This window comes from Lagenorhynchus albirostris, chromosome 2 (genome assembly GCF_949774975.1).
Source record: "Lagenorhynchus albirostris chromosome 2, mLagAlb1.1, whole genome shotgun sequence".
Lineage (NCBI taxonomy): Eukaryota > Metazoa > Chordata > Mammalia > Artiodactyla > Delphinidae > Lagenorhynchus > Lagenorhynchus albirostris.
Genome location: NC_083096.1, coordinates 48278265 through 48301035, shown reverse-complemented (window position 1 = coordinate 48301035; position 22771 = coordinate 48278265). Strand labels below are relative to the sequence as shown.

The 22771-nt window shown below is 45.4% G+C and overlaps 1 protein-coding gene across 1 annotated transcript in view; it reads left to right on the top strand.

Annotated features, from left to right (window-relative positions):
• CACNA1E (calcium voltage-gated channel subunit alpha1 E) overlaps positions 1-1527 on the top strand; it is a 358420-nt gene extending 356893 nt beyond the window's left edge. The window contains exon 49 of the mRNA XM_060132060.1: positions 414-1527. Coding sequence (XP_059988043.1) covers positions 414-956 — 543 coding nt within the window. The 3' untranslated portion in view covers positions 957-1527. The remainder of the gene's footprint in view (positions 1-413) is intronic.
• The last annotated feature ends 21244 nt before the right edge of the window (positions 1528-22771 follow it).

Below are 22771 nucleotides of genomic sequence, written 5' to 3'. Positions count from 1 at the left end.
CTTTCACGTAGTTGTCTTTCCCAAAAGCTTCAAGTCTTTCTTTCAACGTGCCACGTGCTAGAGAGAGTGAGCTTCCGGATCTTTGCTACTCAACGTGTTTGTTCCAAGGACCGGCAGCACCTGTGAGCTTGTTAGAAATGCAGGATCTCAGGCCCCACCCCAGACTTTCTGAGCTGCGTCTGCAGTTTAACAAGACCCCAAAGATGCATAAGCATATTGAAAGTTGACATACCCTGGTCTCCATGGTACTGGCTCCTGAGTCTCCTGTAATCTCTGCGTCCCTGAGCGGATGTGACTGGTAGCAGAGGGGACTCTGGTGGCTCTCTGTAGGAGGGGTTAGGGACCTTAACCAGGTCCCAAGTAGGAATGATGCCAAACCCAGGCTAACATGCCATATTCTTCCTGCCGCACAGGGCACAGGGTCCCTCAGTGAAAGCTCCATTCCCTCCGTCTCCGACACCAGCACCCCAAGACGAAGTCGTCGGCAGCTCCCACCTGTCCCTCCGAAGCCTCGGCCCCTCCTTTCCTACAGCTCCCTGATAAGACACACTGGGAGCATCTCCCCACCTGCTGATGGGAGCGAGGGTGGCTCCCCACTGACCTCCCAAGCTCTGGAGGGCAATGACGCCAGCCTGCCCGAGCCTTGCAACCCCCGGTACGTACAGCAGGGCCACCCCTCCTCCCCACAGCGCTACATCTCTGAGCCCTACCTGGCCCTGCACGAAGACTCCCACGCCTCGGACTGTGGCGAGGAGGAGACGCTCACCTTTGAAGCAGCTGTGGCGACCAGCCTCGGCCGGTCCAACACCATCGGCTCAGCCCCGCCCCTGCGGCACAGCTGGCAGATGCCCAATGGGCACTATCGGCGGCGGAGGCACGGGGGGCCTGGACCAGGCATGATGTGTGGAGCCGTCAGCGACCTTCTGAGCGATACGGAAGAAGACGACAAATGCTAGAGGCCGCGCCCCCCTCCGATGCATGCTCTTCTCTCAACACGGAGAAAACCAAGACCCCAGTTGGGAAGCCAGTGCGGCCCGGGGGGGAGGAAGAGGGAGGAAGAAGATAGAAGGACACCGTGCATTATCAGAGAAGAGGAAGGAAAGGACAGAAGGAAAACCGGTCAAACCCACCAAATCGCTGTATTTCCCTTGGCAAGATGGGCACTGCCATAGTTCTGCCTCTTTGCTGGGGAAAGAATATACAAGAACATGGAGGGTTATTCCCAGGGGAGAAGGGACACGAGGATGGCTTTGCTTCCCCTTGCCCCTTCCCACTTTTCTATAGCCGCGGGGATGTCAGGCCGGCCTGTGGCTATGCCTGTTGCCCTGAGAAGCCTGGAAGACATTCTGGCTCTTAACTGGGGAGTCATGGAGACCCTGGGAGAGGACTCTCCTCCCTCACCAGCCCTTCCTCCTCGGCCAGCACCCCTGCCACCAGGCCAACCATGACGGCATCCCATGCGTTATCCTGTGGCTTGCGTCCCCAGAGGAAGCACAGGCTGAGTTCAGGAGCATTGGATGTCAAGGGTAGGAGGCGGAGGGGGAGGGGGAGGGGGAGGGGTCGGGGCGCTGTGGTCGCAGCAGCGAGAGCCGGTCTGGGTGAGCAAAGCCATAGGCCGGCAGCCCTCACCATAGCGGGGCGGCAAAGGAGCGGAGAGCTGCTGCTGCTGGTCGCTGCAGCCCCGTCTGAGGCCTGTCACCCACTCAGGGTGCTGTGTTCATTGAGGATAAGCCAGGGAGGCCCCCTGAGGTCCAGGGAGGTGCCGAAGGCTCTGGTAAGGGTGACATTTTCCAAGTATTTAACAACCCGTGTGCCCAGGGCACCCGCTGATGAGCGTGGAGCCCGGCCTCAGCACTGGCACCCCATGCCCCGACAGGCCTCACTTAGCCCGGGAGAGGCCGGGCACGGGGGAGCCCCGAGGGTGGGCTGAGTGTGGCAGGGGGGCACTTAAGGGGCTCAGGCAGAGTCAGTTTTCCAACCAGTATAGAGGTAATTCAGTATGTGGAACGGCGCTGCAGCCGGCCCAGCACATACCGGCTGCGTGTCAGCCCAGACTCTGGGCCAGGGGCAGAAGAGCTCTTTGCCAAGCAGCAAGGCCAGTGCCGTGCCAAGGCCAGCGAGCCCAAGTGCTAGTGGCCTGGCCTCCCCAGCCACTCCCCAAGAGGGCAGCACACACACATCCAAGGTGAGCTACACATCACCTGGTAGGGACTTCTTCCGTAGAGATGAGAAAGGCCAACAGATTGCAACCAGAGAAGCTTCAATGAGAGAGTCGCTCTGAGCTTACTGAGGAGCTCCCGTGAGGGAGGGACGCTTGGACGGGCAGCTTCTGCAGCTAGTTTGTGATTGAGGGTCAGTTTGTCAAGGATACTTTAAGGTGATGAGTAAATATACCTCAGCTTAGACCTGGGCTGTTCCTTCTGGCAAAGCAGGCTCCAGTGGGGCCTCAGTACACAAGGTGACAGGCCTGGGACCCCGGTGGTCCTGAATATTCCCCTGGGCTTTCCCCATCCCTAAAGTAGAGCTGAGCAGAAGACAACCTCAGGACATTGTTCCTAACCCCCAAAACTCATAAGCATTGAGAAGAAGAGAGCCCTTTCTTAGCTGATCAGTTCTCCTTCACTGTATCGATTATCCATTCGGTGGAAACACATCACCCCCTCCTGTCCCTCTCCAGTCCTCCAGCACCATCACCGTTAGGTGGAAGGATTTCCTGCACGGGGTACCAGGCAGGGCCCTCCTCTCCCAGCCAGGAGCAGATGGAACCTGCCTCCCGGGACCCTCCATGGGGCGACTCAGAGGCCCCCAACTGAGATCGCAGCGGATGAACACTCTTTATTCTCCTCCGGCCCAGGCAGACTTCACGTCTTGGGTAGGAGCAGTCAGTGGCTGTTATTACGAACTTGGGTTTTTTTGTTGTGTTGTTGTTGTGGAAATAGAAATAAGGCATCGTCGTATCAGCTCTGCAAAGCCAGATTCAACCCTGTAGCTGGAAAATCATTTGTGATGGCCCTGCCTTCTGTCCCAGACATGGACGGAGCTTCACGGCCCAGAGCCAGCCCCCAAACCAAAGCAGTCCTGGGGCAGGAGACGAGTGAGGCAGAGACGTAGGCCTCCCACTCTGAAACCCTCGTCTTTTTTCCCTTTCCTCTCCCCCTCAGCACACGCGTGTGCTCAGGGGTAACTGGGAGTGTGACTGTGTAACCCCCTGATCCTAACAGGCGGGATTGTTACCTGAGACTCAGACTCGGGGCCTTGTACTGTCTGAAAGGTTTCCCCTGCTCGGTGTCCTTTCCTGCCAAAGTGCTGCTATGGGCTGCTTCGCACAAAATTGCTTTCTTCCACCTCGGAAATGCAGCTTTCCTGAGGGAACGGCTGACACAGGACGGCCATTCTGCACCAGCGAGTCTATTGCATTGTGTGTTGAGAATGGGTGTTGAAGTGACGTCTTACACCATTGCAACAGGAGGCACTGAGGCTGGCAGAGCAATTACCAGAAGTGGGATTTGCCTGCAAACAACATTACAGACACTCGATTTGCTGTGCCAGGAAACCTTCCTGGACATCTGAACTCCTTAAACTCACATCCACACAAGCACTTGAGTCCTGAATAAAGTGGCATACTGCACTGTAGATGCAGGCCCCTGACCAACTCCTTGGGCTTTTGTAGTACCCATGAACTTACGAACTCATCTCTTTAATTCATCTCCCCCTGACCAAGAAATCAGGTTTCTAATCCCTTAGCCTGCATTTACCCTTCTATTAAGACCAGATAATAAAAGACAATTTTCTATGAAGTCACGGAACGCATTAGCATAATCTTGCAATGGTTTCCTTCCACCTCTGAATAAATATGAACCCTAACCTTCCCCCAGTAGCCAACCTGGAGATCCATTCCTAGGTGTCAGATTCTGCCTCTTTCCCTTGAAAAGATCCCCCCCCACCTTTAAATCTCAAAACCTGTGCTTCTCTTTGGATTAAAAAGTAAGGCAGCATCTTGAGAAATTCCAAGCAAAACAGAACCACCACCAGTGTTTGAGATACACAGCGTGCTCAAACTCAGCACTGTAGGTCCCCTCAGAAGAATCTTTAGCTGTACGTCCAGTTTCCCTTGCCAGTGTGAGCCTTCGGGATCCCCTCAGAATAAGAAAGAGGGAGGTAGTGGGGAGAGGAAGGGAAAAAGAAGGAAGGAGAAGGAAAAGAAAAGAAACCAAGGCAGAGAGATGTTCTAACTAGGTTTGTGTTTAGATACTCCTCTTTTCACTTAAGGCTCCAGACAGACTTCTGGTGGGGAATGCATCTCTCTTTCCGTGTACGCATATGTGTGTCCCGCTGCCTGTCTCAGTCACCAAGGGGGCAGAGCGCCAGCAGGCCTTCAGACAAGGGGGTAGAGCTCTAGGCTCTAGGCCAAGGTGCCCTGTGAGCCAGGGTCAGGATAGACTTACCTACACCGTGACGGGACGGTACCCTTGAGGGTCCCCCAGGCTCAACATGAGCCGTGAACACAGCTGCCCAGTGTGGGGCTGTGTGTTTTTCTAGCTGAGGAATCTATTTCTGATCTGGGTTTCACTTCTCCCCATTCAGTGTTTCTATGAGGTACCGAAATCACTGATACCAGTTCTCTGAAGCTGAGCTCCAGATCTGCTGGTTTTGCCTTCCCTTGACTCTGCCACCACAAAGAGAAGACCCCATGTTCCACCACTCGGCCAGCACGCATCCTCCACACCCATCCTCCTTCACATAGGCTATGTGATGAGCCTGGGCGCCCTCTGTCCTCCCAGCCCAGCCCTTGCTTTGCCACACGTTAGTAATGACCCAACTCCTGAGATGGTTAAGTCCACCCAGTCCAAGCTTACCTGCCGACCTGCCTGACTCTGCTGGGCTCTCTGCCGTTAGGGCACGCTTGAGCCTCATGAAATACAGTCGGGGACTCACCTGGTGATACAAGATGATCTGAGATAGTGTAACGTGCAGAACTCTTGCTGGTGTGTATGAATCGTCCACATACTCGATGAAAGCCCCTCGTAGGGAAATCAGGTCTCTCCTGGAGTAAAATGGAACAAAATTGAATAACTTTGATGCTTTAAGAAAGTTCTCAGTTTTTCATTACATCCTTATTTCTAAAGCCTGCTCTAGATGTCTCGTTTTTGCACAGAATATTTCTTTAGTGGGTCAAGCCGGGGATAAGTTGAGAGATTCTTTAATTTCTAAGCTCAGCTATAATACATCTTATGAGGTTGTATTGAAAAAGGGGTGCATGTGTAACAGGAGGGGAGCAGAAAGTCACCTACTTTGCTGAGATTTTATGAGAAGGTTAAGGAACGTTCACTGCTATTTTTATCAGTTTCATGTCTCTTATGTTTGAGATCTTAAAGGCCCAGTGCCAGTGTATGCAGAGAATCGGGGTGAAGAGAGGCGTTTCCATGCCTTGGGGTAGATTCTTCCTCACTTGCTTCTCACCCATCCTGTCTGTCCTTCCCCCCCCTGGTTTCCAGAGCATTGAGCACTTCCCTGGAGTTCCGGGAGAGGACTTTATGCTGTAGGAAAGGAGGACAGTGGCCCCACGCAAGTGGCCAGTCAGGGCACGATGGTTTAACTCCAGACAGGAGCCCCATAAGGAATCAGGTCCCGGTTTGGATAACTATATATCCACACTGAGACTCTTATTTTAACAAAAGCCAAACGAGATTAACTCAGGAGTTGCGACCTAACATTTTCATGAGGCAATCAAAGGAGATCCCACGTTGATAAACACTGCCTCTGTCAGGAGTGTTGTCTTTTTGATTTTTGTTTTCTCCTCTGAACCACCCAGTCATCATAGGCAGGTCTAACCCAGCAAAGCAGCAGCCCGTGGTTTCTCTGCTGGCTCTAGTGGCAGGCTCAGCTGCAGCCTGCTGGGGCGATTGTCAGCTGCCATGTGCTACAACTCACCCTGTCAGAGATATAGATGTACCACTTGGGGGCAGAAAAGACTAGGAACGGAAAGAACCGTCTTTGGTTTCTGATGGCCCTCTTTTTCTTGAGTCTCTTCTGCTTTGAGCCTCTGAGGCTTATGCATCCCAGAGAGATCACTCCAAGCCAAAGATAACTGATTCATAGATTGTCCCAACCTACCCAAGGGCCTGAAAAGCTGCTCTTAAAATTCAAGCCAGTTAGTTAAGAAGCAAGAATGGGACTCAGAGGAGATCCTATCACATTGCTGGTGAGGCTGGGGTGTCCCCAGACTGCGCTTCTATTTTTATAGTCTTACTTCCTCCCGCCCCATGCTAAAAATAGGGGGGCTGGTATCTTGACCTTCTAAATGCAAGAAGAGATTTTATAATAAGTCATGCTGTGATGTAAATATATTATTGAGATTGATTTTATTTTTGATGTGGACCATTTTTAAAGTCTTTATTGAATTTGTTACAATATTGATTCTGTTTTATGTTTTGGTTTTTTGGCCCTGAGGCAGGTGGGATCTTAGCTCCCCGACCGGGGATCGAACCCACACCCCCTGCATTGGAAGGCGAAGTCTTAACCACTGGACCACCAGGGAGGTCCCTGAATTCTTATTTCTGGGGGTCTGAAAGAGTTGAGTAGATCAGGTAAAAAGAGATAAGGGGATTTATGGGGGTGTTTTTTGGATTTTTTTTTTTTGTTTGGATAGTTGCACTTTTTGGTAAGAGACCTGCTCTAGAACAGCAAAGAAGGGTAAACGTGTGCTCTGCATTGTTTCTGAATTAGCTTCTCTTTAGGAATTAATTTCTGTCCAATTTAATGATGTGATATTTAAGTCCAAAATCTGAGGTTACACAGTACCAGCTCTATTTTCTCTCTCTGGTTTCCTTTTTGTCTTCTTTCTCCTTCTAAGTCAGCTTCTGTCTCTCATTTCTCTGTCTCTTCTCCTTTTAGGGACTTAACATATTATCTAGAAGACTGAAAAACTCTGAAAACACAGGGAAAGCCAAGGAAATAATAGAATGGATACAGAATTTTTCTAGGACATCTTTAACCAATAAATACAAAATTTATGTCTTGATGAAAAGATAAAAAAGTTTAAAAAGGGCGTAGTAATTTGGTAAATGAAAATTATTGAAAGTCAAAAATAATAAAATCTATCCCAGCCTTCTGTACTAACCTGTGCCTTCAGCAGGGTATCGCCTCTCTCTACTTTCTTTCCCTTATTAGGAAAATTAAAATACTAATGCTTGGCTAGTTCCCGGGTGTGTCAAGTGTTTGCAAGTAAGTTACTAACTCATCATTTAAATAAAGCACTTAAGTCTCCACAAATCAGTTTAGAAAACTCTTCACTCCCTATATCCCATTTAGGACCTATGACATTCTTGGCATTGCTATAAGCATTTTTTTTTTTTTTGGAAGAAACTTCATGTTTAATGGATCCTGAATCCAGGAGTTACTTTAATTTCACCCTCTAGTTTTCCCCTTTTCCCTTCCTCTTCATCTTAGCTTGCTAACAACAACAACAAAAATCCAGACTTTCTTTTTTGAATCCAGGAAGGCAGTTGAGTGTCCATGCTCAGAGCTTCCCAGTCCAGCGTCTCCTTTGTGGACACTGAACCAGTCTTAGATCCAATGCTCACAAACTAACACGTACGATCCTCCCTGAGACCCCTTCTCCTACTCAGCATTGGAAATCTGCGTGGGTCTTTCTCTCTCTTCTGCCAGCTTGTCAGAGATAAGGATGGATTATTCTCTATGTTCTGGACCAGATCCGAGAATGTGTACCAGGCAGTACCACTTCCTTCTTGGTTCACTCAGAGGGGGACCCCCAAACTGCAAGGAGACTAAATCAGTCAAAACTGCCAGGTTCACATTTGACCTTATTTGGTGACTCAGTTTTCCTTCCAGTACTCTAATTTCTTCTAGTGATGGCCTGTAGCACAGAAGAACCACCACTCAAAATCTATTAGAAATCTTGATAAGAGATGAGCAGGAAAAACACACTGCAAAGCTTCAAAGTGCCGTTAACCAATTTAAAAAAAATAAAATAATAGGAAGTGAGGGCTAAACAAGGTAATCTAACTGCCAATTAAAGTATACTGTAGTTCTGGTCTTAGTTATATTTGATATGGAGCTAGGTAGCATTAAGCAGATCCCAACAGCTTTAGTAAAAACATAGGTATTATATTTGAATGGCTACCCATGGAGATAGATACTTAGCCTGCAGGCCAAACTTCAGTCAGTGTTTTTCTACCCTGGGGTTTTGTGACCAACCAAAATTTATACAAAGCCACCCTAAGTGCTGTGATTGCAGAGGAACCTCCTTCTTGGTGACATTAGAGAGCCGTCCATCTCCACTCAAACTGAGTCCAAGATTGGGAACTCACCCAGAAAAACAAACAGAGGAGAAACATCTAAAGCACTAAGTGTGCAGGGCATTTCATAGCTGGGACGAGTTGGGTAGAGGTGGGGAAAACAAGCTCTAGGACAAAGACAAGGCTAAGGTTAGAAATACCAGCTGGTCCCAGGTAGAGGAAGGCTTAGAGGAGCGTGACCTGGGATCCTCATTTATGCCAGATCGCGGGTCAACTTGTTAGCATGATATCGGGGGCCGAGGGGTTCTTTCCACTCTAGGTAGTGGATTTGAAGGCCTCAGAGGATTAATAGAGCCCTGAAAAAAAATTTCCAGACTTGGGAGATGGAGAGAAAGGAGGTTCTTGCTTTCAAGCAGCCTGAAGACAATCTCGATGACTTTAACTAATAGCTCTTCAATATAGTAGTGCCAGTAGTAGAGAGATTTCACTGATCTTCCTAGTGGCACAAGCACCATAAGAGGGGAGAGGGAGGAGAGGCAGTTAGCGGGACAGGAGATAAGCTTTATCAGGAATAGATTTCAAACTCCACACGGTGCACTAGCCTCAAAAGATAACACTGCAAGGAAGTGGACAACAGGGTGCCCAGGCCATGCCCTCCGTCCTTTGGGACCCAAGGGCAGGCCATTCCCCCCCTGCTTGGTTTGCTCTTAGAGGATGAGCACATCAGATGGGACCAAGAGGGAAATTGGGTGATCTGCCTTAGGCTGTTAAAAGGCATTGCCACCTGCATTACAAAACACGTGTGAGTCAAGGCACTTGAGACACTTCCTTACAGGCAGCATCCACCGCGGCGTGCCAGCCTGATGCCCCTTCAGTGACCGTGTTGGAATGGCAGCCAGTGCTGGACTGCCCACGGTATCGGTGCATCTCTCCCAAAGCCAGAGTTCAGCACTGCATGTTAACCAGGTGGATATCCTGTAATATAAATGCTCGTTTGGATCCAAAAGGAAAACCATTAAAAATAAAAGAAAGATGAACAACTTTCATTGTTTCTTTTTTGGGGGGTGGGGAGTGGGGTCAAAGAAAATAAATAAATAAAACCTTGTTGTAAAGAATTAATCGGCCTGATTCCCTCTCTCGCTCGATGTGTTTCTTTGCTCCCACTCAAAAGGGAGATCATGGAAGTGAATCGTTGCCAGGACTCTCAAGGGGGATGGGCAGCAGCTTCTGGATGTCAACGTCTGCTCAGCCCAGCTAGTTATGAGGAATTCCAGAGTTTCCCAAAGTTCCAAGGACATCCTGGTCCTAGAAGATTTTCTTTTATTAATAAATGTTCTTCATCTTAGAGGAAATAACAAATAAATAAATAACCAGATAAACTAGTTGGAAAAAGTTGGGCAAATTTTTCTAATCAGAAAAATACTATGTCCAGGGAGGAGTTTAAAAATAGGCAGAGAATCTCTTTATGGGACACAGGGCTTCTTGACTAGAAGAACTATAACCAGCCTCCCTCCCAAAAGAGGGAGAAGATTATGGGACACCAGCTTAGCTGCCAAGTTCAGGACGGAGCAGACTCCCCAAGCCTTTCAGGAAATACTGTCCATTCTTTCCTTCTGCCCATATCATTCCTTATTTGACCATCATGGCTTCTTTAATAAAAAGACAGAAATCAGTCCCCGGGTCCAGTGGTCCCTTTGAGTCTCCATTTGGAGGACAACTTTTTGTCTCATTCTCCCTGGGGAAGCATCATCATCTTCTAATCCTAGTGTTGGGTTTATTATTTTAATCTGAATAATTATTTTATCAATTAAATAAAACCAAGAATTCTAGGATAAGTCCCCCATTTCTGCAGTTCCATCCAAGATAACCTCTCAAGCCCTAAGACATATAATTTTGTTAAGTAAGAATTACTGTACCACATTTTTGGACGGTTTTGATTATAAGAAAATGGCCTAGGTCCTTGGAGGCTGGATTGGAAACTTCTGAGATCTTGTCCAACTCTCAGGTTTTGTGTATTTTCCCGTCACAATTTCTTTCCCATGGCTTTCATCACCATTGGAGCTGGGAAGATGGAATGTCAGCAACAGTCTTCCTTACCTTCATTCTTTTATGGGATTACTAGTTGGTTTGTTTAGGCAAATGTTGGTCTGTAAGGAATTTCTACATGGATTAATAAGGGTTTGGGGTTTTTTTTTTTTTTTTTGGTTTCCTTCTAATCTAGACCATAGGTCCATCGTATTTCACAGGGTAATGGCACTAGGAAACATATATAAAGAAAAATAGACACTATTCTGCACTTCTTTCTGGTGTTTCTGTATTATGCTTCTGAGCATTTGTTGGTTACCCTAACATATGTCCTTTAAAGTTTCTACAATATTAAAAACTTGTTTTTACTTGTATACCAAGTTCCTTTGCTAATAAGCTAGGAAAATTCCCAAAGACCAAGATGTCAGTCCCTTAAACACAAAATATTGGGACTAGTCACAGGTGTATATGACTCTAGAACACCTCAAGCATAAGAGGCAACACAGAGAAAGAGGAGAAGAGACGTTATAAAAGGAAGTGCTGGAGTCAGACCCAACTGAGTTCAAATCTGTGCACCGCCATTCATGAACTGTGTGCCCTTGAGCAAGCCATTTAACCTAACACTCACTTTCTTCATCTTTAAAATGGAACAATAGGACTTCCCTGGCAGTGCAGTGGTTGAAACTCTGCACTTCCAATGCAAGGGGCAAGGGTTCAATCCCTGGTCGGGGAACTAAGATCCCACGTGCTGTGCGGCACGGCCAAAAAAAAAAAAATGTATCAAAAAAATTTTAAATAGAATAAAATAAAATAAAATGGAACAATAGTAGTAACTACCTCATAGGGTGGTTATATGGTACTGACAAGTTACTGCATATAAAGAGAATAGCCAGTGCCCGCCCCATAGGAACACCATCCTTGTCATTATCATCACATAAAAGTTCATTCCCCAACCCCCCTAAATCCGAGAAACTGAACCCTCAGAGACACGTTCTAACCAGAAGAGTATGCCGGGTGGGTGTTCCTTTTCTGTCAGTGAAACACAGAGGACAATCTGATCTGTAGACAGGTTTCTAACGAGAACGGAATAAATTAAGCCTTAAAAAGCAAGCAAAACATTATTGTATATCTATTTTTAAATAACGCCTCCGTTCTTGTCTCAGAAACAAGCCCTAATTTGCTTACTCTTCACTTCTAATTTCCATATTCATTTAATAACAAAATGGGAGAAACATTAGTGGGAGGTAGTAATTGTAAAAGTAGGAATAAAGTTAATGGCAATATTAAAAATACTGCACACATATAAACTAGCGATATTCAAGGCAATTTGAAATATGAAGCAACTGACAAATTAATGGCACATGTAAGAGAATCAGATTCAGCGTCAACGGCCTGATTGTTACTCTATTAAAAGAAAGAAAAAAATCAGAAAAATCCTTTAAAAAAACCATTGCTAGGTGGTCAATAAAAATTACTAGTTCATAAGGCATCCGCTCTGGACATAAATAAATTGCAGTGCTTTGCAGGGAAGAGAGTACCAAAACGGCAGAGCAACGTGGCTCAACAGCCGTGAGTCCATCCAGGAAGGGGACCCCCATGCGTCAGGTATTGCTTCCAAACCTCCGGCCCCTGCTTCTGCATGCAAGACCTCATGTGTGCATAAAATACCTTTAGCCTCCATGTGCTGATACTTAAATGATTCTGTAACACACAGGAATCATAGAACCAGAATGATAGAGCAGGAAGGAGCCTAGGTGTCAATTCTGGCCCAAGCTCATTCATACGTGAGGGATATGAGATTTAGAAAAGCTCTAATGTGGGTTTTCCAGAGATCAAGGAGGACTCCTGTGAATCTGGGCAGCCAGAGTAAGCTCCACCCACCCTAGCACAACTTCCAAAAGAGAAGAGGGGAAGAAAACAGCAGAGAAATACCCAGGAGGCCCTTTTGCTCACACATCCAGAAGACTCCTTTGGGAATCTAATGGAAGCTATGGGTCCTCTCTCTTGAAAAAAAAGCACAAAAAACCGTGAGTCTTCACATCCCCCAGTCCCACCCCAAAGGCTGTTTATAATTCCCCCACAACAGTCCCAGGAGGTATTAGGGAAAGACCAAGCCCAACACAGAGCTACCTGCCTCAAAGGAATTCAAAGGAAGAGCTGTGACATCAAACTATTTGGGCCTGGAAACAAAGGATAGAATCCAGGCCCAGTTCCCAGGCATGCTGGGAACACTGCTTTCCTGGGCCTCCAGATCTGATGGCTTGACTTGGATGGGATTACAGTGTGAATGGCTGGGAGGGGTTTGAGAGAGGAAAAGGGTGCTTCATTATAAATACAGCTCAGTAAATATACTGACATAAAGCAATAGATAAATCTGGCCCCAAATTCCAATTATGCATCGAATAGTGACCCCAGCCATGTAACTTAGCCTCTAATCCTTGGTTTTCCCAACTACAGAATTAGGATAACAAGACCAACCTTGCATAGTTGTATTTAGGATTAGAGATTACAGTCGACCTTTGAGCAATGCAGGGTTTAGGGGCGCCGACCCCCAAGCCATCGAAAATCTGCATACCGCTATCTCTGCCTCAAAAACAGAGGAACTGATGAGTGACTCAAACAAGGGCAAGAAGCCGAAACAGTTTGGACAGAATCAGGATTCAAACCTTAGTTCTTTTGATTCCACATATTGTGTTCTCTAATTGAACACAAACTTTTCCCTATACTTACTTAATTTAAAGATCTGTAAAATTAAAATACAGGTACTATATTTATTGAAAAGATCTGCAGATAAGTGGACCCAAGCAGTTCAAACCTGTGTTGTTCAAGGGTCAGCTGTACACACACATACACACACACACACACACACACACACACACACACAGAGTACCTGGCATGGTGCCTATCACATAGCAGGCATTCCATAAAACATGATTACTGTTATTATGAATCCATTCACCCATTCATCAGATGTATTTATTAATCACACACTATGGTGCCAAGAACTAGGATTTTGATGGTGAAGAAGACAGATGAAGTAGTGGCTTCGAGCTGTCCACCGCCTAATGGAGTTACAGACAACAAACAAACCACTGCCCCACTGTGTGATTCTTAACGCAGGGGGGACCTTTCAGGGAACTATGGAAGCCCCTAAGAGGGGCTTGGGAGTCAGAAACAGCTTCCTGAGAGAGCCAGTATTTGAGTTGAGGGCTGAAGGATAGCAGAGTGTAGCTGGGCCACAAGAGTGGGGAAGAGGGTACCAGGTAGAGGTGTGGGAGGACCTATTAGAAGCTTGCTGTGGTTCAAGGGCAGAGCTTTGAGAGGGTGTGTGAAGGGATAAGGTTGGAGCATTAAGGGAGAGCACAGAGACCGTGTTCAGAGCCTAGCCTTCACGCAACCACCGTGTTAGTCAATGGCAAGTATTAAATTATGAGAAGACTAGACACAGACATCGCACGGGTGAGCCAGAGCGGGTTCGCTTACCGAAAGGATACAGAAGAAAGTCACGACGGTCAGTATACACTGAAGAGAAATAAAAATGTTCTCCAAGACAGTCAGAGATACAATCTTGTGACCACCAAATCGGGCACTGGGAGTACACTGCCAAAGATGATGATGTGAATGAGTGAGGTTACGTCAGACCCTTTGGAGGCCTAACCATCTCCTCCAGGTTCCACTGCCAGGCATGACACTGAAGCTGTTCTCCGTGTAGGTCAGTCTGGAGAGGTGCCAGGGGATGCCTCCACTGGTGCACCTCATCAGTCTTGAAATCACACCGTGATGACAAGGCTTGTACAGGGCAGAACTCTCAGGCTGGAGGACAGCTCCCATCTATCACCCTCAACTCCACCCCCTCCACAGCCTAACACAGTCCGGGCCACATAAATCCCTCAGTTCTGTGCTGTAGAACCCCAGAGGGGCCGTTTCCCAGGAGGCTCTGGGAACCTCTATCACAAACCCTCTGACCTGTGACTCTGTTTATCCCCGAGACTTTATCCTGAAGTGAGTGACCAGCCGCTGAGGTGGTTAGAAGCAGAGAAATGGCATGGTCTGATTTGTAAGAACAAAACAAAACAAAAACACTTTGGCTGCAACAAGGTGAATGGGGCTCAAAGAGGAGAAATCCACTGTAGGGGAAATCCATTATCCTGGGCGAGGATAATGACAGCAGAGATGGAAAGAAGTGGACGGAATTGAGAAGTCCACTTAGGGGAGGATTAGGCAGGCTTTGATGATTGGCTGATGTGGCACACTGACAGACGAATCTGCAGTTTCCAATGAGTGAGCCAGCTAGTTAGTTAAAATGGTCTATTAGTTTCCTTTTGCTATTGCAACAAATTATACAAACTAGTGGCTTGAAACCATACGGATTTATTCTCTTACTGTTCTGGAGGTCAGAAGTCGGTTTCACTGGACTAAAGTCAAGGTGTTAGCAGGGCTGGTTCTTTCTGGAGCCTCTGAGGCAGAGTTCCTTGCCTTGCCTTTTTCAGCTTCTAGTGGCCACCTGTATCCTTGGGCTTGTGAACCCTTGGTCCATCTTCAAAGTGTATCACTCCAAGCATCACAGTGCCTTCTCATCTAAGAAGGCAACCCCTTATCCCTCACACAAGAAATGTTATGGTTGCATCAGTCTTTATACGTTATTATAGATCTATTTTTAAATCATGCCCCCACTCTTGTCTCAGAGACAAGTCCCAATTTGCTTATTCTTCATTTCTAATTTCCATATTCATTTAATGAAAAATGGGAGCTGCTCTGCCAGATAGAGGGACTAAGAGAGGGTTTTCACGCACCATGATTGATCACCAGCAGCTAACCCTCCTTGAGAGAGAGAGAGAAAAAGCTAGGATAGGAGAGGGAGGAAAAGAAAGAAGAAGGAGGAGAAGCATTAACACAAGCAAAGTGCAACTTCACCATTACCAAGCATCACCATCGAGTCACCAAGCATGGCAGAAAGGTTCTTTTCTAGAAAAAATCAGTGGGTTAGTTGCACACTAATTGAGACGTATTTTTGCTTGAATTAGGTCAGTCTTCGTTAAATGCCTCTCTAGAAATAGGCAGAGGTCGGACTCCCCATGGGTGGTTTGCACTGATGCAGCAGAGGTGACTCACGTTAGCTCACGCTACAAGCTGTACAGATGGATGGGAGTGGCTGATGGAAGTTGCCCTGCCAACTCCCCCCAAGACTGAAGCCCACCCACCCACCCATCCCCACTGCGAGCCGTGCCAATGGACTACAGAGAGGGCAACAGTTTCTGAGCTGACCCTCATGCCAAGGGGCACATCGGTGTCTTGACCCTTTGCTATCAGAGTGCCAGGAATTAGAATCTCAGCTAGATGTGTATTTGTGACTGACACAGAGAAGTTTCCGGCATCCTGGTGGACTGGCAGGTCTCTCTAGTGGAAGAAATAATCACTTCAGCTGCGTCCTCATGGGATGACAGACTTGCTTCAGTTTGCCTGAAAGGCTTGCATCCTGGGAATCCCCTTACTCCTAGGTAAACCAACCATTGGTCAGCCTAGGTCTCTCCATAAAGGGTAAGATGCAGTACAAAATCTTTACTTGAAAGATATTCCAGGTTCTCCGCAGTGGATGAAAAAGTATTGGATGAGAAAATGTTCAAGATGAAAGGGATATTAGTGACTATCTGACCCAATAGTTCTCCAACTGTAGTGTACATCAGAATCCCCTAGGCTGTTTATTGAAAATGCAGATTCCTGGGTTCTACCTCCAGAAATACTGATAGAGTAGGTCTTGGTGGGGCTCCATATTTTCACATTTTATAAGCATCCTGGATGATTCAGATTAAAGTGGTCCGAGAAGCCATGTTTGAGAAAGAGGGATTTAATTCCAGCACCTCATTTTATTGATAAGAAATCTATCCTGAACTGAATCACTTTGCTGTTCATCTAAAACTAATAGAGCATTGTTAATCAACTATGCTCCAATATAAAATAAAAATTAGAAAAAGAAATCTATCCTGTGTAAGGCTACACAATAGGCCAACTACAGCCTGATCTAAAATAAAAACTCAAATACACATTCCCTTCTGAGTCCAAAGGTATTTCCATTTATGGCATTTGGGGGCTACATGGTCCTTTCTTCTTGCAAAAGTCTCTATATCTTCCCTCCAGAAAATATCATCTATCGGAGAAAATATTTAACAAAAAGGAAAACTGAGACTCACTAGATGTAACCATATTCATAGGCTTGGAAGTTCTTTTCTGTTAGTAGCTGATGTCAGCTTCAAAGGAAAAGAAGCTATAATGTTTTGTTTTCCTTCTTGAGGAGTTTCTTAGAAGCATCAGCTGCTTTGAGCCAGTCTGCTCTTATATAGAAGGTTTGAGACCTCACACTGACTCAGCCAGGATAAAGGATATTAATTATAAAGGTATCTGGGATTAGACAGACACTCACAGAATCTTTAATTCAGGCTCCAAAATTTGTCCTTTGTGGAACTGGACCCAGGGCATTTCCTGTCAGTGTGACTCCTCTCTGGTTTGCACATACCATGTAGAGCCAGTCTTTAAATATCAAAGGGTAAGCTTTTGAATGTAGTATTTTAAGGTGGACCTGACTAAATAGGTGGCAATTTGAGATGGGCCCCATTTCATGGCGTTTTTTCCCCTCTCTGTGTAACTTTCATCTATTACTCATAGACCCGTCCTCTAGAGCTACCTAAGTCTAATTCTTCTTCCAGAAGACAGGTAATCAGATATTTGAAGACTGTTATCAAGACACCCAGGATAAACATCCCTAATTTATCCAGGTGTCCTCTTTCCAAATTCCTCTGTCTCCTTGGGGTATGATCTAGAACACTACTGTCTCGTTAAAGTGTGTCATGTAGATCTGAACCCAGTTCCGGGGCTCCGCCCCCTTCCCTCACATCAGCACCATCATTAGAACTGGGGGAGAGATGTGAAGGGAGATGACACATCTCACTTGGAGGTTTGAAGGTTTCCAAGATTGAAAAGAGTTTGTGAAAAGGGACCCATCCCGGGAATGGAGGGAGAGCGCACCCATGCCTCCCACTTGCCAGGTAAGGACTGGGGATTGCTTTAGCTGTGGTGACAATAAACTGAAGTCACATGGATTTGTCTTAATTAAAAGCTTCAGATACAATTCACAGGTCACACAGTGCATCCACTTACAGTTACGATTTAGTATTTTTTATTATATTCAGAGTTGTGCAACTATCACAATTAATTTGAGAACATTTTCATCATCCCAAAAATATAATCAAATTTTAAATATTATCCTAATCAATTTATTTCCTAATTACTGACAATCATTTACAAGACCTTCACTCTGTGGAGTGATACTTGAACCTTCTAGTGAGGTGCTGGATATAAGAACTCAGTATGAAAGAAAGAGGGGAAAAAAAAGGGCAATTCACATCTTAGAGACTACATGACCCTGTTGTGTAACGTTAACTACCAAGTATTTCACAGTTTTCTATAGAGGCTAAGAACAAGGACTCTGGGGCCATATTGGTTGGGTTCAAATTCTGGCTTCACCACTTACTGACCTTGGGAGAGTCAGTTCTATCTGTAAAATGAGGACAGTATTTGTTCCCACCTCATGTGGTTCTTATAAGGATTACATACATTAACACAGAAAGCATTTAGAACAGAACCTGATTCTATATCACTGCTTGCTAATCTAATTATTATATGTATAATTTACTGTTATGGATACTGACCTTCTACCAGGTAACCCCTTGTGATGCTCTGAGTCATGAGATTTTGTATTTGTACATCTAATCTGTTAGCAGTTCAGTATATATTGAAAGTCTGGTTAGAATTAAAGTCCCTGTGAGATTATTGGTTATTGGGCATTTTACTTGGGAGAAAAGTTAGACAGTCTAGTATTATTTCATGAACACAAAGAAATTTACATAGCTATGGAATGGCAGTTTCTGGCTTAACAACACTGTCTTAACTCTCATTCCAGCTTTCCAGTGCCCAGAAGGGGACTGGTACATAATAAGCACTGAAAATATCTTATTGAAAAAAATGAGTGATTCACTTAGAATGTACTCGAGTGACCTAAGAGAGTCACCACCCTTTCTTAGGTTTCTTTATTCAGCATGCACTAAGTTTCTCACCTCAGGAAGTAAACACACACTTTTATTTACCTAGAAAATCTTTCCCAACTACATTTTGCCATGCTTCCTACTCAGGCTTCAGGGAGAACTGAAGCTGGGTTGAGTACCTTTACTATATATTCCCATAGCTCCCTATAGTTTCCCTATTAGAGCAATCATCACGCCAAATTAGGGGCTTCCCTGGTGGCACAGTGGTTGAGAACCTGCCTGCCAATGCAGGGAACACGGGTTCGAGCAACATCCGGGAAGATCCCACATGCCGCAGAGCAACAAAGCCCATGCATCACAACTACTGAGCCTGTGTGCCACAACTACTGAACCTGCGCTCTAGAGCCCAGGAGCCACAACAACTGCAGCCCACGTGCCTAGAGCCCGGGCTCTGCAACAAGAGAAGCCACGACAATAAGAAGCCCGTGCACCGCAACTAAGGGTAGCCCCCGTTCGCCACAACTAGAGAAAGCCCACGCTCACCAATGAAGACCCAATGCAGCCCCCCAAAAATAATAATAATAATTAATTAATTAAAAAAATAATCACACCAAATTATAATGTGTCAGTTCACTCTACTAGAATGTAAGCTACGTGAGGGCAGACACTGTGTTACTGTTATAACAATGCTTATCCTTGGCACAACAAGGACCTAGCCTATAATAGTAGTATTTTCAGATGAACATTAGAAACTGTGGAAGACACTGATAACGGTTTCCCCGTATTCATTCCCCCTGATTCTTTCAAGAATTGTATTCTCCCTCCACACTGATATTTTAGAAGGTCACAGGACCACCAAACCAGAGAAGACATCACAGCCAACCTTTCAGCCAGTGACCAAGTTGTCACCAAGGGAAAGTAAGCAGAAGTGATACGCACAAGTGTTTTGAAAGGATATGCTTGCCATCTACTTTGTCTCTTTCCCTCTTTCTTTCAGCTGGAAGGCAGTTGTGGTGCTAGTGAGTGAGACTGAAACATGTAGAGACAGAAAGCACCCTAAGGGATGGTAAAACAACAAGGTACAAGGAGCTTAGATTCCTGGATGATCTTGTAGGATGAAACTGCTTGACCTACCATGCACAGGCTATTTGACTTTGACTGTTAAATGAGGAATATATAAACCTACAACTTGAGGCCCTCTGTTTTGGAGTCTCTTTGTTACAGCTGCTTAGGCCCTTCCTTAACTAAAATTTGAAACAGGGTATGAGAATTCTAAACAATCCTTGGGGAGGCACTAATCATTCAGAACCTTTGAAATTCTAGGCACTTAGTAATACATAAGTTCCACTGCTTATAAGAAATGAACGGCTATATTCAGCAAGGTTGATCCTAGTACCAGAGGGAATCTTATACATCTGGACATAAGAATAACAGTGATCTTGACCATATCAAGGTGTCAACGAAACTGGAAGAGATTCATGATACTGCAGAGTCCTGACAACTTGACAAATAGGTTAATAACTGGCCCCTTGGAAGTAGGCATCCATTCATGGTCACCCTTGTACTCTGCCCTACTAGCATGACTCAGCTACTCTTCCCAGAGCTGACTCCTTCTGGGCCTTTCCACTTCTATCTTCTGTTTCTATTGAACTCTGGCTCTTTCATATCTCTAGTTCCAAGGCTCAAGGGAAAACATCTGATTAATCCAATTTAATCAACACCTGATTGTCCACTGGCCAGATTATAGATGGGCTGCTTTTTTTTGGGGGGGGGGGATTTTTTTTTTTAACATCTTTATTGGGGTATAATTGCTTTACAATGGTGTGTTAGTTTCTGCTTTATAACAAAGTGAATCAGTCATACATAAACATATGTTCCCATATGTCTTCCCTCTTGCGTCTCCCTCCCTCCCACCCTCCCTATTCCACCCCTCCAGGCTGTCACAAAGCACCGAGCCAATATCCCTGTGCCATGCGGCTGCTTCCCACTAGCTATCTACCTTACTACGTTTGTTAGTGTGTATATGCAGATGGGCTACTTTTATGTGGCATGTCCTCCATGTGCAAATGAGCTGTGGCTAAATTGGGGTTAGGAGTCCTGTGGTGAAGAACATGGCCCTGTTGGTGTAAGAATCTCCCTGAGATTTTACCCTCAGCAAGAGTGTTAGTTTTCTACTACTGCTATGACAAATCACAAAAAATCTAGTGTTTTAAAGGAACAACAGTTTGTTATCTTACACTGCTATAGACCATAAACCCAACGTGGATCTCACTGGACTAAGGTCAATGTGTCAACAGGATACATTTCTTTCTGAAGATTCTAGAGAAGAAGTTATTTCCTTGCCTTTTCCAGTTACTAGAGGCCTCCTGCACTCCTTAGCTCACGGGCCTCCCCCACCTCTATCTTCAAAGCCAGCGATGTCAACCAAGTCCTTTACATACTACCATCACTCTGGTTCTCTCCTCTGCCTGCCTCTTCCAATTTTAAGGACCTTTGTGATTATTTTGGGCCCACTCAGATAATCCAAGATAATCTCCTTATTTTAAGGTTAGCTGATTAGCAAACTTAATTCTGTCCTCTCCCTTAATTCTCCTTTGCCATGTCTGACTCTGGTCACCAATTACAATGCATGTGGGGCAGGGTTCTCCCCACATACCACCACGCAATTCTCAAACACCAGCTGGTTGTTCAACACCAGTTGAATTGTCCTACAATTAATCTCAATTCTGACACTCAATTCTAATGCTATCATTTCTATCATTTCTGTTCCTATTGATTGATTTTTGCTCTAATTATGAGTCACATTTTCCTTTTCTTGGAATGTCTATTAATTTTTGCTGGATGCAGGACTTTGTGAATACTATGTTGTTGAGTGTCTGGATTGTGTTGTCTTTCCTTAAAGAGTGTTGGGCAGGCAGTTAGGTAATTTACAGATCAGTTTGATCTCTAAGGCCTGTCTTTAACCTTTTCTAGAGCAGGTCTAGAGTAGTCTTCACCCTATGATAGCATAGCCCTAGTGCCAAGCTGTGGAGTCTACACTGAATGCCCTGGTGTGATCACCAATGGCTCTCCAATCTGGCTAGCCATAGTTTGAATACATCCTCACAGCTTAAACATCTCATTGACCTGTATGAGCTCTGGGGATTATTCTGATTACAATTCTCTTGGGTTTTCTTTACCTGGCTTTGTATGGTTTTCCTCTATGTCTGTACAGCTTGTATTCAGCAAAGATTCATGAGGATTCTTTTTTAGGTTTCTGGAGTTCTTTTTCTGCACATATTTTCTGAAATTCTGTACTGTACCATCCACCACTGTAGCTGCCTTGAGCCCTAATTTCCGAATATCTATGTCTTGAATTCATGAAGGTCACTGGGCCCTGCTTGAGTTGACCCCCCTCCACCTATGCCCACAGCCTAGAAGTTGCCTCCAGGCGGAAATCCAAGATGATCACAAGGCTCACTTTACTTGTTTATCTCCATTTATCTAATAGGGGACACGCTCCTGTCCTGCTTGTTGTAAAACGTTGGAAAATACTTGTTTTGTGTTACTATAGACTGAATATTTGTGTCTCTCCAAAATTCATATGTGAAATCTAATGTTCAACTTGATGATATTTGGAGGTGGAGCCTTTGGGAGGTGATTAGGTCATGACCATGAACTCTCATAAATGAAATTAATGCTCTTATAAAAGTGACCCCACAGAGCTCCATAGCCCCTTTCACCACGTAAGGACACAGTGAGAAGACTCCCATCTATGAACCAGAAATGGGCTCTCACCAGACACCAAATCTGCAGGTGTCTTGATTTTGTACTTTCCAGCCTCCAGAACTGTGAGAAATAAATTTCTGTTGCTTATAAGCCACGCAGTCTATAATAATTTGTTAAAGCATCCCGAATGAACTAAGACACATGTATATTATCTAGTTTGCTAGCTGTTTATAAGCTAAGTTTGCCCTAGTCCATGTTATTTCATCATGCTTTTAAGTAGAAATCCAGTCAGAGACCTTTTATTTAACCCATTTTTATACGTAAAGTTTTCCTCTTAACTCATTCATGTAAATACAAAGTTCAAACATAATGTAAATAGAGAAGGAAGAGGCAAAGAAAGAGAGGAGGTGAAAGTGAGATTGCGAAACATGAGTTTAGGCTCATCTTTTAACCCAAATCTTTGTTCATCTTTAGTATTTTTTTGAAAATTTAAAAAAGGAAATAGATATTTTAGCAGGAGTTTGCTCTCATTGGCCTATAGATAAATATTGCCCATTTAAAAAATAATCAGGGGCTTCCCTGGTGGCGCAGTGGTTGAGAGTCCGCCTGCCAATGCAGGGGACACGGGTTCATGCCCCGGTCCAGGAAGATCCCACATGCCGCGGAGCGGCTGGGCCCGTGAGCCATGGCCGCTGAGCCTGTGCGTCCGGAGCCTGTGCTCCGCAACGGGGGAGGCCACAACAG